This window comes from Pteropus medius, unplaced genomic scaffold (genome assembly GCF_902729225.1).
Source record: "Pteropus medius unplaced genomic scaffold, Ma_sr-lr_union100, whole genome shotgun sequence".
NCBI lineage: Eukaryota > Metazoa > Chordata > Mammalia > Chiroptera > Pteropodidae > Pteropus > Pteropus medius.
This window is the reverse complement of record NW_024349225.1, coordinates 8,215,456-8,232,395: the sequence shown is the minus strand read 5'-3', so window position 1 is coordinate 8,232,395 and position 16,940 is coordinate 8,215,456. Positions and strand designations below refer to the sequence as shown.

At 36.2% G+C, this 16,940-nt stretch overlaps 1 protein-coding gene and 1 pseudogene across 9 annotated transcripts in view; one reads left to right on the top strand and one right to left on the bottom strand.

Annotated features, from left to right (window-relative positions):
* The window catches only part of AXDND1 (axonemal dynein light chain domain containing 1), a 63,375-nt gene that overhangs the window by 22,254 nt on the left and 24,181 nt on the right, over positions 1 to 16,940 (top strand). For 8 of the 9 annotated variants that reach the window (XR_005656973.1, XR_005656972.1, XM_039881364.1 and 5 more), the window contains 7 exons: positions 3,555 to 3,675; positions 5,388 to 5,489; positions 6,347 to 6,510; positions 7,651 to 7,723; positions 10,357 to 10,591; positions 13,912 to 14,113; positions 14,899 to 14,992. Coding sequence is in view for 7 of the 9 variants with exons in the window: in XM_039881364.1 (XP_039737298.1) it covers positions 3,555 to 3,675; positions 5,388 to 5,489; positions 6,347 to 6,510; positions 7,651 to 7,723; positions 10,357 to 10,591; positions 13,912 to 14,113; positions 14,899 to 14,992 (991 nt within the window). In the remaining 2 variants the exon portion in view is untranslated. The remainder of the gene's footprint in view (positions 1 to 3,554; positions 3,676 to 5,387; positions 5,490 to 6,346; positions 6,511 to 7,650; positions 7,724 to 10,356; positions 10,592 to 13,911; positions 14,114 to 14,898; positions 14,993 to 16,940) is intronic. The other variant, XM_039881366.1, reaches the window with a different exon arrangement.
* LOC120617763 (uncharacterized) lies at positions 2,503 to 2,621 on the bottom strand (annotated as a pseudogene).

Below are 16,940 nucleotides of genomic sequence, written 5' to 3'. Positions count from 1 at the left end.
AAAAAAATGCTTTACAATATTCATCCCACTAGAATTTCTCTGACGTTGCCTACTTCATTCTAGACATGCTTGACTTTGTGCTGTTTCTTGATCACATGAGACGGGCTCCCACTTCTTGGAATCCTGGAATCCTGTGTGGCTTCCTCCTTTCTTCCTTCAGACCTTTGCTCAGATGTCTTCCCAGGAAGGTCTTTTCTGATACCCCTGTTTAAATCTGCCACACACTTCACATGCGCAGCCTCCTTTCCCTGACTTATGCTTATTCACTGCACTATCACTACTTAACGTATTGTTTTATTTGTTTATTATCTCTTCTGAATACATTTTATAAGGGCAAAAGTTTTTTTTGTTGTTGTTGTTTTTTCATTTTGAACACTACCTGGAATATAGTGGGCACTAAATAGATATTTGCTGAATGAATTAAAAATAAACTAGAATTTCTTTTGTACTAATATTCATGATAAGAAGATAATCAGAGAGAAGGGGAAGGAAAGGGTGACAGAAATCTTTTTCTGTAAAACAAAATGATGGGTTTACTTTTATGATTAGAAATTTTTCTTTTTCTTTTTTTTGGCGGGGGGAGTCAAATGGAAAGTTTATTAGAAAACGGGTAACACTCCACAGAGCGTGGTCTCCTCTCAGAGGCAGAGAGTGAGAGGGACAGTGCAAGAGACAGAGACTGTGGGAGACAGAGTAAAGGCCCTGAGACAATAGAGAGAGATGAGGACAGTGAGAGGGACAGAGTGAAGGTGTGGAGAGTGACCCTGAGTGTTCAGGGAATTCAGTTCATAGGCCATTCTTTAGTTCCTATTTCCTTTGATATGGGCATACAGTGAGGAAGGGGAAGACAATATAGAGTGAAAAGTAGGAATGTGTGGAGTGAAAGGCCTGCTGGGAGTTTCCAGCCTTTAATCCATAGGTTCCCCATGGTTTTAGCCAAAGGGAATGAACTCTCTTTTTCCTGTTTCCCCTTCACAGTTGTGGGGAATGGGTTGTTTGCAGTCCCAGCAGAAACCTCCCTTTGTTCTGTAGGTGTCCTGGTGGTAGGGCGATCATCATATTGCAGTCTCTGATTGTGGCTGGATTAACATTTTAATTCTCTCGGCTTCTCCCTACAGAGATTTTATTCCCTTATTCTTAAGGGGATATTGATGGATGGAGGTCTGTCTTCTATAACTTCTTCAAAGCTGAGATAGGGCTGTACTTCCTGCCTACTGCGAATACAAATCTCTGAAAGCCTATTCTAAGACCCTGGGAGGCAGAGAACATGAGGTCATTTCAGCACTAGAAGTGGTAGAAAGCCTTGGAGCCTAGTTTCAGGAACGACAGCTTCAGGTCTTCCACAGGTTCACAGGAATAGGTCGTACTTTCCGGTTTATTTTCTGGAGGAACTCGTCCTGTTGTGGCCGAGAGGTGTCCTGCAGTCTTTTAATGGGTCCCTCTGCAGGTCTTCTCTGCAAGTCCGATGGTGACGTTTAGAGGAAGAAAAGTAGGAAAAGTAGACAGGGCCAGTGGACTCCTGCTGCGTTAGAGAGCAAATCTCTCACCGGCCCCCTAGAAACGGCGTCAACCATTCATTCGCCCAAGGTTTGCCCAAGGCCAACGGATCTGAATGGCGTAGGAAAATGAATCCCAGCCACTCTCAGATGAAATGAGCCATGGCGACCTTGGGTGGGACGAGTTTATGTCCTTTGGTCCCTCAGTGGTCACCAGAAGAGATGATGCAGAACAGGACAAATTTACCCGAGTTGGGGTGGAGGCCAAGCCCTGCACCGAGACGGGAAGAGCGTCCCTTGGCAGAGTTTGTGGAAAGAATTCAACACACGCCAAAGTTGGAGTCGAAAGGAAAGTTTATTAGAAAAGGAGTCACACTCCACAGAGCGTGGTCTCCTCTCAGAGGCAGAGAGTGAGAGGAACAGTGCAAGAGACAGAGAGACAGAGACAGAGAAAAGGCCCTGAGAGGGACCCTGACAACAGCGAGAGACGAGGACAGTGAGAGGGACCAAAATTTTTAATAACTTTTTAATGATATTTTATTTTATTGAAAACTTGGAAAATATGAAAACTTGTAAATAAGGAAATAAAGAACATTCATAATTCTTTCTCTTAGAGTTAATGACTATTAATATTTTGGTATATTTTTCTTTTTCTATGTACTTTTTATAAAAACAAGATCAAACTGAATACATAATTTTAATCATTTGGGCTTTCTCATTTTTTGTTATCACATGAAAAATTTCCTATGTATCAAAGTATTAACAATATGATCTTTAATTAGCCGCAGAGCATTTTCGTCATAGAGCTACATCAGATATTTTATTTGGCCAATCCCTCGTTGTTGAACATTGAGGTTTTTGAATTTTTTCTTTTGCTATTATTTTTTTAGGTGAGGCAACCCTTGGTTGACCTCACAGATTGCAAGGACCTTGTCAGCTTACAATCCCTTATTTTTATTTATTTGTTTATTTATTTATTTATTTTTATTTTATTTCACTTTTTTTACACCTACAGTGCCTGGTCTTCCTAGGTGGTCTCTCATCCAAGTACTAACCAGGCCCAACCCTGCTTAGCTTCTGAGATCAGATGGGATTTGGCTTGTTCAGGGTGGCATGGCCGTAGACTCTTTGTAAAATCAAGGTCTAACTTTCAGACAGTAAAGTGCACAAATCTTAAAGATACAGCTTGTAGAATTTTTGAATTTATATTCACCTTAAGTGTGACACTTGAGATGATTAATTCTTTCTCAGTTACTTTGAACTAGTGGAAGCCTCCAAATAAGAGGAGGCTTCAGGAACTGATGCTGGTGGTTCCTGGCTTTCAGCAAAATTGAAAGAATTCTACATCATTGGCCTTTAATTCTTACAGCAAAGTTAATACTCCGGAGGAGGAAGTGTTTCAAAGGATTTGTCAGATGCTACCAGTGACTTTACAACTTCTGTGTTTGTATTTAATCTCAGTAGGGCTTTTAATTCTAACAAGAGCTTTAGTGTAAGTTAGAAGGAAGAGATATGCCTTGGTAAACATGAAGAAAAAGTAGTTAAAAAAAAGGTACTTAATTATACTTAAGGTTTGGTTGGTTCCTAGGGAATTTCTTTAAATCTTATACTAATTATTTATAATTCTAAATATAGTGGCTCATGATTATTGGGCTCTGCGCCTTTAATAAAGAATCCTAATTCTATGAGAAAAAAAGCTTAACAATAAAACTGTTATATTACTGCTACTTGTATTCAAATTTTTCATTATAGTCTTCTAACGCTAGAATACCATGATGTGAAAATTCTAGTAGAAGAATATGATGAAACGTATTTAGAACAGGGTAGAGTATATTGAAATTCTTACTTTAAGACTTTCATAAGATTTATAAACTAAATGCGAATATTTTTTCTTCTATTTCTACTGTATATTAGTGTTATTAACATATCTAGCAATTATACCGTAATTGCCTTATGATGAGTTTTAAAGGAACACCTTGACTTTTTGAGAACAAAGTTCTTTTTTTTTTTAAAAAAAAATACATATCCTATATAGCTGTTTCTTAATTTTTCTCTTAGAATTTTAGAAGAATACCATGACTTATATACATTACAAAGAGGAAGGATGGAGAATGATATTAAGCAGTTAATGGCAGAAAGAGATATCTGGAGCTCAGCCACCTATGAATTGGCCCTAAAGGTTGGTTTATCTGGAATCATAACTTAAACTTCTTTTTTGTCTAGATAAAGTTTCATTTTACAAATTTCAGTAATCTAAACAAAAATTTTCAAAATGAAGATGCATATTTAACTGATGAACAATGTAGATATTATGGGCCTTGAAAAGAGAAAGTTACATTTTTTTCTTTGTTTTCTTCACTATTGAGTATGTGGCTATCGCCCAATTAAAGGCTCTTTTTTTCACCAGAACCTATGAAGTATGAGCGGGATTCTTTTTCTGTTGTTTGTGAACATGTTAAAAATTTCAGCTTTAATTTATACTAGTAATAAACTATGAAAAGTGGTTCTTATTTTTTTCACATAATGGAACAGTATTAGGATCACTGGATACCTCACTTTGGTTCTATTACCTTGATACGCAAGATGACAAATGAATTGATATATGGCAGCCTGCAGACCATTCTGGTAATGCTTTAAGGAAACCTCAAAGTCCCACAATATTTCTGTTTTTCTAAAATGTTTGCTGTTTGGATTGTCTTTTCTCATACCTGGGACTTATAGTATTGATAGTAAATTATGACCCTGAACAGATTTAAAGTTTTGTCTCATTTTCCTCTGGAATGGTCAGATCTGATCTAGGACACAGTATTCCATCCTGATGCATACTTTTAAAAGGGGCATTAACATGTCCAGAGGAAGTAACCATGACAGTAAATATATAATGTAAGAAACACATTTGAGAGGTAGGCCTGTTGAGTAGGAGAAATGAAGAGGACAAGTGAGTTCCCTCACTCTGGAAGTATTCTAACAATGACCCTTTTGGTGGAGGTTGTAACTGACTCTTCTGGTAGAGGTTCCTATGGAAGAAGAATACCTTGGATTGATGGGGTTTGGTCTTAGATCATCCCTAAAGTCCCTTCCAACAGGAAATGACCACTAGCATGTCAACTCCCTGAAAATAAGAACTTTGTTTCTTTTGTTTACAGCTGTATGCATAGTGTCTAGAACAGTCATTCATTGAATGATTGTATAATAGATTCAGTACGTCAGTGGTCCATGAAACCTTTTCATGCAGTCAAAACTAGTTTCATCACAATGCTAAGATGTAATTTGCCTTTTTCACTTCCGTCCTCATGAGTGTTAAGTGTATTTTTATTGAAACTACATGGTGTGGGATATTGCAACAGATTGAATGCAGAAACAAATATGAGAATCCAATTCTATTCTGTTAAAGCAGTCATTAAAGAGATTTGTAAAAATGTAAAACAGTGGTGCTCTTTTCACTAATTTCTTTGTTGTGGAAAATATAGTTTTTTTTTAAATAAAAGTACTCTTTATGTTAACATATAATGGATTAATTTTTAATGTTATATTTAAGTGGATTAACAAATACACATTTTAAATAATTTTAGTATTAATTTTTGATACAGTAAATTTCAATAGATATATAAACAAAAGCTCTTTGAAGTTCTCAATAAATTTTAAGAGTGTGAAGGGGTTTTGAGATCAAATTGTACGAGAACCTCTGCTGTATACTATACTTCAATTTAATTTCAGTTTAGTAGTTTTAGAAAATATGAATTGTGATTCAAACTAGTTCATGATTTAAACAAGAAATTGTGATTGAGTTAATGATTCATTGAAAAATTAATTTGAAATTGGCTTAGGTTTGATAAATTTTAGTGGTTTGTTAATGATTTAGGTTCTAAATTTTAGTACTTTTTAATATAGGTAATTGAAAAAAATCGAGTCATATTGGCTAAAAGACTTTACCTCAATGAAAAAGGCTGGAGTAAATATGCTAAACATTTCATCATACTGCTGTCAACCAAGGTAAACCTCAATTCACTTAAGTGATAGAAAAAGAGACTCCACTGTTAAGAGACTCCACTGTTAAGAAGCCTTTCCTAAATTTCTAGATTAAACTTTTAAGTATAGTTTTATATTTGTGCTTTGTTGTGGGCAGAATGAAAGAAATCTGAGGAAAAGCTAATAAAGGCTCTTTATATTTGTCTTCTAATTAAAGCAATTTAAGCAATTTATCTAAGTTAATAACACTACAAATGTTATAGAGTTATTCTATTAACTAATATTTGAGTAGCTGTGTTTATTGAAAAAGTTGCATTATCGATGCATTCTATGCAATTTTATGGGACAATTCAGTGAGCACACTAAGTTGAAAAGAAGAGAAGTGACATTTAGTGTTTCTAGAGTCAAACCATTTAAGAGTAGTTCGACTGGTCATTTCATTTAATTCTTACAACAGTCTTGTGAGATATATATTAAGGTCTTTATTTTGTGGGTATGAAAAATTAATCTCAAATAGATTAAACAACATTCCCCAAGGTTACACAGCTAGTAAATGGCTAGGATTCACATTTGGTTCTGTTTGGCTTTGAAATTTCTGTTCTTTCCAGTGTGCCACGCTGCCTCCCATTAAAGTCCTATGGGGAAATTCGGCTCATGTTGCAAAGGGAAAAATTCTTGTCTCTAATACTTGATGTGCCATGGAAAATCCACCACCAAAGGGACTGCATATCACTGGTGATATTTTGAAAGAGGAATATCGTCAGTTTTTTGAACCATCTTCTATGGTTGTCTCTAGTATTATAATATTAATAATGGCCTGGTGTGTGCTACTAAGGGTTTGTTAAATGAATAAATGGTTTGATTCCATTCATTTTATTTAGGATACTTCAGATCTTGCACTGTTGCAGAAGTTGACACAGAAATGGAGAAACTTAGTGAAAAAATTTAAACAGGAATTAGAAGACAATGAAGAGTCTACAAGGGAGAAATTGCAAATGATTAAAGATGGCTTTATCAAATGTCAGCAGTTCTTTAGAAATGATAAGTAAGTCTCTTAGAATAATAATACGAATCTCATTTTTCTGATTATGCTATGTCATATCTGATAACTCAGTCCAATTCTTCCTCTCTTTTTCTCTTTTACCTTGTAATTACTGTGACATAAATTTTGGTCAGATAACCAGCAGCCCTTACAAGGGCACAGTCCTGCTAAGAGCTTGACCAGTCTTGTAGTTTCTAGTGCTCATCATCTTGGTAGTCCATCCTGATTCTTCTACCTGTCTGCTGCTGCTTCCATTTAAAGTCCAACTCTTTTTTTTTTTTTTATCCCTTTTCTTTCTTTTTAAAATCAAGCCAATTTATGTCTTTACTGTTGACAAACTTGAATATCTGGCTCTCTCTGCAAATTCTATAGCATAGTACATGTGCAGAGAAGTGGAAACAATGAGTGGCTGGCTCTACTATCCTATAACAATTAGAGAGAACTGACAATGGAAAGTGCTGCCTATAATGTCATTAAGTCTAGGCTGGATGACTAAATCACAGCCAAGGTTAGTGGGAATCTATACTTCGAATGCCAGACTCAACACGTTGAGGTACCATTTCCATTTCGAGCTGAGAACAGTGGTTACAGTTTTTCATCTCCCCTAAGAGGTTTTCCATTTAGTAGATTTAGAAGTTCTGGAAGTTTCTATGTTTTGTTGACTCTCAGCTGGGAGGGGAGCACAGGAGGTGGTGGTTCTCTTCGCCCTTTCTCTTCAGGACCTTCTTTATCAAGAGCTATCTTCTCATGAGACTTCAGAGATATTAAAGGAAACTCTTTCTTACTAGAAGTTGGGGCTTTGACCTAAATGTTGAGCCTTATTTATTCATTAGGCTTCTTTCTATTTATAGTTTTGGCAGCTATGTTCATCAGGAATTATTCTTATGGTGACCTAGTTTTGGATGCCGAAGACCCAGACACAACTCTTTTAATACTCTCGTGGCCTGATTAGAGTCTGGATCTATATTTGTGTTTGTAAATTTAAAGATGGGTGCCTATGGGAGAGGGGCTGAACCTGGAAGGCATGCTTGAAAATCAGTAAGGAGAAATATAGTATTAATTGTTAGATAGAGTATGGATTCATGATTTTCTTTGTTTATACCCTGTTCTGAGACCCTACTCTTCTCTTTTCCCTTCTTTCAGTATGAACATTTTGTCCCTTAATGAAGGAAATACAGTTGAATCAATTCTTTCAGATTTCAAGCATTGGCAAAAGGTAAGACTTTCTGATAAACAGCTGGTTATCAAAATACTTGCCACTTCTCACCTACAACTGAGTCACATATTTAAAAAATGCCATGCTATGTTTTATGAAAGACAAGGAAAACAGCAAGACTACAGGGGCTTTTAAAAATATGCTTAAATATTTTATTTTCAGTTCTATTTTAGACTTCTGAGTCAAATAAAGTAAGGCTGCCAGAAAAAAAAAAAATTGGGAAAAGATACTTGGGTAGTGGGTGGTCACCTCTGATTGTAAGATGTCAGTAACATTTGTGCTTCTCCTATACCTGGCTTTTCTCTTTTCGTTTTTTTTTTCCCCCACAATAAACACCTTTATTACAGGAGTTAAGACAGGAGGAGGATTTATTTGCCTTTCTGGGCCTTGATTTTCCTCAGCTAGAGCTCCAGCTCCTTGCCCTGTAGCACACAGCCATCTGCTCGGCCACACTGGCCTGGTCTTGAAGCGATCCATGCAAGAAGCTTGCCCTGCTGGAACTGCTCCTCTAGAAGACTGCTGGTTTGGGCATTCTTTTTCCTTTCATTGTATTTCTTCTGAATTTTCTTCAATCGTTTTTGTTTAAAATCTGTTCCTCCTCGGGAGTCAGCCTGGCCCCCTTCTTGCGGCCCCGGGGGCAGTGCACAGTGGGATCGCTACGCTGTGCTGTCAGTGAGCACGATGCGGTTCGACACTAGAGTCTTGGTGTGGCCAGTTCACTGTTGGCTGCATTGTAGACAACATCGATAATCCTTGTTTTGCGCGTACAACACTCGGAGCCCCAGGAGAAGTTCCCCACGTCTGGCCTCGAGGCGTGGTACTTCTTGCTGCCTCCCCGGACCCAGACTGTGTGTGTGTGGGGGGGGGCGTCAGTCTTAGTGCTGGCAGCGGGGCGTCCCAGCCCATATCTTCGCTTCTCGTGGTAGGGTTTTCTCTCGCCCCCCGCCCCCCTGTCTTGCAGCGCTTGTGCGCGTTGTCCTGAGAGATGGCCGTGGCTCAGTGCCAGCGGGAAAGAGAAACTACCTGGCTTTTGTCTTAAGGACAAATTGGACTTTTAAAATGAATTATATCTTTTTAAAAATTGGGGTAAAATATACATAACACAAAATTTACCATTTTAATAATTTTTAAGCGTACAGTTCATTGGCATTAAGTACATTCACATTGTTGTGTACCTATCACCGCCATCCATGTCCAGAACGTTTTCATCTTCCCCAACTGAAACTCTGTACCCATTAAACGCTAATTCCTCCATTCCTCTTCCCACGGCTCCTGGCAACCACCATTCTACTTTCTGTCTCTATAAATTGGACCACTCTAGGCACCTCATATAAGTGGAATCGTTTAGAGTTTATCCTTTGTGACTGACTTATTTCCTTCCGCATAAGGCTCATCCATGTTGTGGCATTTGTCAAAATTCTCTCCTTTTTCAAGGCTGAGTAATATTCCATTGTATGTATACACCATACTTTATTAGTAATGTTTTTTAAAAAGTGTTCGAGTTATGGAAATAGGCTTCATTAGTCAAATTACTATCATGTTATTGTAGTTTAACAAAGGAAAATATATAAGATACTGAAATTCCTTCAGGGTAAATATCAAACTCGTGACTTGCTGAAGTCTCGTCGAGATCCCAGAAGGCTATTTCCTTTTCTTTTGGAATGACTTGAGCAGAATATTCTCAGAATTGAAGATGTCTGTTGTCCTGTACGTAACGTAGCTAGTTTAGTGCCTTTTAAAATAGTTTATCCGGCAATTTCGACATTGCATAATTAAAATTTTTAAAAAGTCATGCTTCTTTATGTAGTAGGAATAATAACAACTCTCATTTATTAAGCACTTACTCTGTCAGGCTGAAGGTGCTTTCCATACATTATCCTACTTACTCTCCATGTCTGCCACGTGATGCAGGTTTTATAGTCTCCATCTCACAGATGTGGAAATTGAAGCTTAGAAATGTTAAGTAACTTGCCTACATTATCTATAAATGATAGGTGACTGAGTCAGAATTTGAGTCCAGATCTCTCCAACTGCAAAATCCCTACCCTTAATTACTCTACTACATTGCTCCCCTGTACTAGTCACTCTTATTGAAGCGTGAGTGATTCGTTTCCATTATCCGAGTGACAAATAATGGCAAACTTTATATACAAATTATACTTTATTTTTCCCACAAATATTTATTGATATGCATAGGACTTGGATTTGGTGTTAGAAAGGCAAATAGAGCATGAATGAAACACGGTGATTACTTTCTAGGAACTTACCCCATCTAGCGAGGATCACATAAACAAATGTGTTAAATCTTGACCAAAGCATATAGTAATTAAACACGCTCAGGTCTCTGGGACTTAATTGACTATCACTATTTTTTTACTCACATAGGATTTAATATAGTTATTTTTATCCTGGTAAACTATGGATTACCTTATAGAGTATCAAATTAATTTAAATTCACTTTAATTTTGAAAATAAAATGTATGTCATATGAAGAAATAGTGTGAACAAATGATAATAGAATATGTAACTCCAACATAATTGAGAGCCACTGGGAAGTAAAGATCTGGGTTGACTTTGATGAAATCATTAGTGGATAATGTGCTATTTTCTTTACCCCTTTTTTTACTCTCTAGATATTAAATGAAGATAAAGACAAGTATAGTGGTGATTTTCTGGTGTCAAAATATGATTCTCTCAAGATTATGAAATACTTACAGGAAAACTGGACAGATATTGGGATTGGAATATTTCGTCGCCATAAAAGTATGGAGGGGGAAATGCCACCAGAGCAACGATACATGGAGGATATTGTGAAAAGTATAAGAAAACTCTACAAAGAATTTGAGATAAGAATAAATGGTGATAATGGTAAGAAAAAAATGATAGATTACTTGACATAAAGGATTTTAACAGTAATTATTTTCAATACAATTACTACTTAAAATAATACATGAATGTAGTTCTAGAAATCAAGCAAAACCATTGAGCATCACTTCATTGAGATATAATTCACATAGAATACAATTCACCTATTTAAAGTGTACAGTTCAGTGATTTCGAGTATATTCACAGATGTGTGCAGTCATCACTACAGTTTTAGAATATTTTCATCAAAGTAAACTCAAAAGAAGTCCCGTGCCCTCGAGCTGTCACCCTCTTACCATCCTGTCCTTGGCCCAGTCTTAATCCTGCTCTCTGTCTCTATAGATTTTTCTGTTCTAGACTTTCCTATGAATGGTACCAGGTAATGTGTGATCGTTTGTGACTGACTTCTTTCACTTGTTTTAAAGATTCATCTGTGTTTTAGCACGTATTTGTACTTTATGCATTTTTATGGCCAAATAATATTCCATTGTATGTATATATATAGATCACATTTTGTTTATCACTTCATATATTGATGGACATTTGGGTTGTTTCCACTTTTTGGCTTTTATGAATAATGCTGATATAAACATTTGTTTACATATTTCTCTGTGGACATATATTTTCGTTTCTTTTAGATATATACTCAAGAAGAGTATTGCTAGTCATGTGGTAACTATCTTTAAGTTTTTGAGGATTGTCACACTGCTTTCAAAGAGGCTGCATCATTTTACATTCCCATCAGCAGTGTCTGAGAGTTCTAATTTTTCCACATCCTCACCAACACCTGCCATTGTCTGTCTCTTTGATATTGGCCAGCCTAATGAGTGTGCGGTGATATTCCAGTGTGGTTTTGATTTGATTTTCTCTAATAATTAGTGATGTTGAAAAGTTCTGTGTTATTTTAAAAGAAATCATGATTATCCATGTCATAGATACATATACATCTATATTATTATGTGTATGTAAAATGACCTCACAGGCTTGGAGAGAAAATAGAGAAAGGGTGCACCAAGTTTCTCCATGGATGACTCGGTGAAGGTCGGGCTGGGCTCAGGGCTGGGGAGAGGTAAGGAGGTTGAGGTTGGAAGGGAAACTGGACCAGAAAGGAAAAGGAGTAAAGACCGGCTCTGAGATAAAAGTGTATAATCCTATGACATTCATACATTTGTGTAAATTCAGACATGTTTATGGATAGAAAAGTAAGGAAAATTATGACTTAACAGCGATAAAGTGTGTCTTCAGCTTAAAACAACAAAATTAGAGGACAGTCAAAAGAAAATTTATGAGGTTTGAAGGTAACTTGATGGGCTGATTTTCAGAGGCATGGGTTCTCATGAGAAGCTGTCTCTAATTGGAAGGGGTTTTATACCGATTTTTCAATTATTTGTTCATGGTTTGCATCTATGGTCAAAGAATAATCAATCTTTCCCTTTTGTGAATTTGAAGAATAAGACTTTATTGTCTTTATTTTACTACCTTCCTACATTTGCATTTGTCTATCTGACAAAATCTTTCTCCCTGAATAGCTCTCTTTAGCATTCCCTATAGTTCAGGTCTACTGATGATCTCTCTTAGTTTTTATTTTCCTTTTTTAAATTTAAATGATACATGAAAAATCTGGGTTGTTTAGAATTCTAATTTGGCAGCTATTTCCTTTAGTACTTTACATGGTGTAGTCTGCTGTTAAACATCCCCTTAATTCTTAATTTCAGTTATTGTATTTATCACCTCTAAATTTATTAACTTTTAGGGTTTCTAGTTCCTTGCTGAAATTCTCTACCTCATCATTTAATAACTTAAAAACTTTAATCATAGTTAATTTTAAAGTTCATGTGTGATAATTGGATAATATCTGTTTTTTTCCCAAAATTTTCAGTTACAATTGACATATAATATCTTAGTTTCATGAGTACTAGGCCTTTATAATCTGTATTTGTCTTGGATTTGAGTCAATTCTTTTCATATTTCTGACTATTTCTGATTGACGTTGGACATTGTGAAAAATTCTAGAGATAATTTAAGATACTATATTGATGCTATGTTTCACAAGAATAATTTTACTTTTTCTTCTGGCAGGTTATTTAGGGTAGGAGCAGATCATTTTAATCCAAACAGGGACTGAGCTGAAATAAAGCATGGCTTTAGGTTTTGTGAGAGCTGGTCGGTTTCTGCACCACCCTTATTTCTAAGATGTAGCCCTTTAGGGGTTCAGGTGTTCAGGGGTCTCAAGTAAAAGCCTGCAGCGTTTCCCAGGGCCTTTACTCCTTAGCACATTTTGAACTTCAATTTTGTTTTCCCAGTAGGGTGACCAGATATCCCAGTTTTCCATGAGCCATATTGAAAATCTATCCTCCCAAAGCCATGAGAGACATTAAAAATCCTTCAAAGCACTTTTAGTCACTGTGTCATATGTTACTTAAGAATCCTTCCCAGTAAAGTGTTCCAGGCAATCCCGATGCATTGATTGGCATTGTTGTTCAATGTAAAACTGCTCTAGATGGGAAAACACTATCTTAGTTATCTGCAGCAGCAGTAGTATAGTTATAGATAAAGTGGCAGTACTTACCCATGAGAATATTTAGTGGACAGAGAAAAAATGAGTTAGTTAATGGTTTGAAATAATGAGGAATCAAAATGATGAATGATAGTAAAATTAACATCATTTTGAGTACTCTGAAGAGGGTTTACTGAAAATATTTTCATCAAGGATAAGAAAAAGTTTACTTTTTAATTATTTCTCTTTATATACCTCTGAGATGAGATCATTTTTTAAATTTTACAAATGAGATAAGACAAAAGTATAGAGAGGGTATTTTGCCACAATCTCTCAGTGAATCATTCAAAGATTAGGATCCAGATTTGATCCTTGCTCAGACTAAAACTATAAACTTCATGGAAACCTGAACAGAAACTTAAAAAATGACTCAAGAACTATGTTCTCATTTCTGTTGTTAACTATCCTGTCATCATGAAGAAACTGTGTATTGTCATTGTCTTCTTAATCGAATGACTCAATAATGTCTTTTTAAGAGAACTGTAGTTCACAGTTTCTGGGCATAATACATTAGGTTCTCAGCTGAGAAGACAAGAAACTTAGAGTATAAGCTGTCATCAGTCAAAAAAAACCACACTAATTACAGTGTTTATTCATTAAACATTTCTTTAGGAACTACCGTTTGTAAGATTCTATGCTAGGCAAGCTATAGGATAATAAAAAGGTGAAAAGGGATATGCTCCTGCCAATTAGTATTTTAGAATTTATTATTGAAATAATAGACTTACAAATACTTTTAAAATTAATGCTTTTGTCACTTTTCTAGGTCTCTCTAAAATTGTTCCAAGTTTGATTAGTTCTCTTGACTTCTGTTCTTTCAAGTTGGAAAGCCTCCCGGAGTTTCCTGAAATGTTTCTTGAGCAATGCGAGGAACTCGATGAAAAAATTAATGAAATGAAACTGCAGTTGGATACATTGTTGAGGATCATTGGTACTGTTCCACAGTCCTTAGACGTGGATTCTGGCTCGTAAGTTCCCATAGCTCTCTGCCGGGCGGAAGAAGGGAGTCCCCGCTTCTCAACTGTGTTTTCTCAGTACCCAGCCTCAGCAACAGGGAGCCGGGATCAAATAAGAAACCCTGAAGTCCTTTTCCTCCCAGGAAGAAAGCATCTGACGGGGAGCAGGAGAGCGAGGGAGCCCTGTGTCCCTGGCAGCAGCAGCCTAGAGTGGAGTTTCTGTCTCACTGAGCGGGGACAGGGAAGAGTGGGGGTCGTCGTGGTTCGGATGCCATAGACTCTTGCCTTTTTGACTGTGTCTTCATAGGTTGTCTCGAACAGATGTTTCTTAAGTTGCTTTTTGTTCTTAGGACCATTTATTATTTTTTTTAAGAAATAATTCTCAGTAGTTTTCCTGGGGAATGGGTCAGCTTTGCTCTTCACACTGTCAGGCTTGAAATTGGTCTCTTGAGAAAGTTTTAAAATTCATTCTTCTCACTCTGTGGTTTCAGTGGTCCAGAAGTGACCGTAAAAGGTGTGAGTGTGAGTTTTTATGGTAGAGCTAACACTGAAGGTAAGATCTACGTTGTCCCGAGTGCATCATGCCAGTGGCTGTTGACGTTAGGACGGCCATGTCAGTGAGTTAGCCACTATACCACATCGTTCCAGGCTTTCATTCACCTTTCCCTGAGTCCCCAAACAATTGTCAACACTAAGTTTACTAGGCCTAGCCACATAAAACCCTTACTTTTAGCTGATAGTTACTTTTATATTCTAAGTAAGTCACTTATCTTTATTTTACTTAATTTTTCCTTCAGGGTACTCCAAGCACATATATTTAACATGATTCAACAATGGCTTTTGAAGATAGGCAATGAGATTAACAATGGTAACATTGAACTTCAGCGCCACGTATGTACTTGTCGGGACCTGTTAGGTTAATTCTGCCTTGGCTGGGAATTTTCTTTAAGAAAAACCAAGCCAGGCCTATGCAATTAGAGTGGGAGGTTGGGAGGGCAAAATGGGAACTTATATAATTACTCGAGTGACTTTCAGGAGATTTTTAAATGCAATATCTTTTTGCCTCTGGAATGGAGTTTCAGAGATGATCAAAAGTTTTTGAGTTCTAATGATTATCTTTATGCTTTACTTGCTACACTGAGTTTTTTCCCCTTAATACCATTACCTGGGATGTGACCAATTTAAGAATTTATGTTGGTGCCCCTGACTGGCTGAAGGATGACAGACAGAAACACATTACTAGGAGGAAAGACAAGGTGCCACGAAACTATTGGTCTAGAATTGTTAGAACAAGTAGAACTGTTCTGCAGTTCCAAAAACTGAAGCTGCGGACTTCGCAACCGGCACAATGTGAAATTTCCGAAGGCTGTCCTAGTTTATTGAGTTGACTTCCACCTCCTGGTCTTACTTATAACCTAAGTTCACACAGGATAAAAATCTTACTGTAAGTTAACTTAATATACAAATATTTGATCTTACAAAATTGATAAAATGAATTTAACTCATTTTAATATTGCTTTAATTGGCAATTTCAAAGGCCGAGATCATCAGTTACATGGGAATACTACTTATGAAGCATTACATTTTATCAGTCTATGCGCGTGTTGCAAACACAGACACCAAAAGCTGAGGAGCAAATATAGTAAGACTGGAAGCATGGATCCAAGGTTGGAAGAAATTTGTTATGATTTTGAAAACAATTGCAATTAATTTTAAAAGGGGGAGCAGAGTATCTGTCACATAGTGGGATTTCATAAGTATTTGTGGAATGAAGTAAGGATGAACATTCCAGCACTGTTGGTGTCTTATAGTGTTGCTACATGAACTCATTTGTTAGCAAAATATTCTGTTTGCCATTGGTAATTTATTTCCATGGAATCATATACTCAATATTTATATTATGGAATTCAATTTTTATAGGATTATTTAGAATAGGATTATTTAGGAAGAGTCTTTATATTGTCCTTACATACCTCTATTTTAAAACTTCATTATAATATAATTAAACTGTTTAGAAAATTTGCAAGATTATAAATTCCTTGAGGCACCGTATTTACTGGTACACTATTTCTTTCTTTTTTAAAAAGATTTCTCAGTTTTAATTTCTAATACAGTAAATATGGATAGATTCAAACAACAGAGTTTTTTGAGGGGTACACCATTTTCAAGACTAAAAGAATCCGGAGAACAAAACACTCTTTTTAAATTATTCATAGTGCAGGAATAATATATATAAATATGGATAGATTCAAACAACAGTGTTTTTTGGGGGGTACACCATTTTCAAGACTAAAAGAATCCAGAGAGCAAAACGCTCTTTTTGTATTATTCATAGTACAGGAGTATGTAGTTTAAAATGGTAATATCCCTTTTAGCTTTCTTATAATTGAAAAGAAAAAATAGTTTGCTTATCGATAGTAGTGATCCATTTACAAGGTAAATTTGGTAAGTGGAAGCTGCTTAATTTATCTTGCATCTCCATAGTAAAAATGCTAAACAGTAATGGCTTGCATTGAATGATTGTGCTCCGTATACTTTAAATCAGTAATGGTGTGGAAATGGTATGTATAACTTTTTATTTTCTTGAAGTTATGTCTCAGTCTTTGCCTTTTTTTCTGTAGTAGGAGATGGAAATGGCTTGGATAAATGAAAAATCCGCACAGATGTCCTCTAATCTAATTTTAGCCAATAGTTTCCTCTTCAGATCTTATTAGCTCTTAGCAAATATCTAAGATGATTGATTTACAAATGATTATCTAAGATAATTGTTTCTTCCTTTCCGTCTTATGGGATTAATGTGAGACATAGAGATTATAGGATGTAGCGATTATAAAACTGA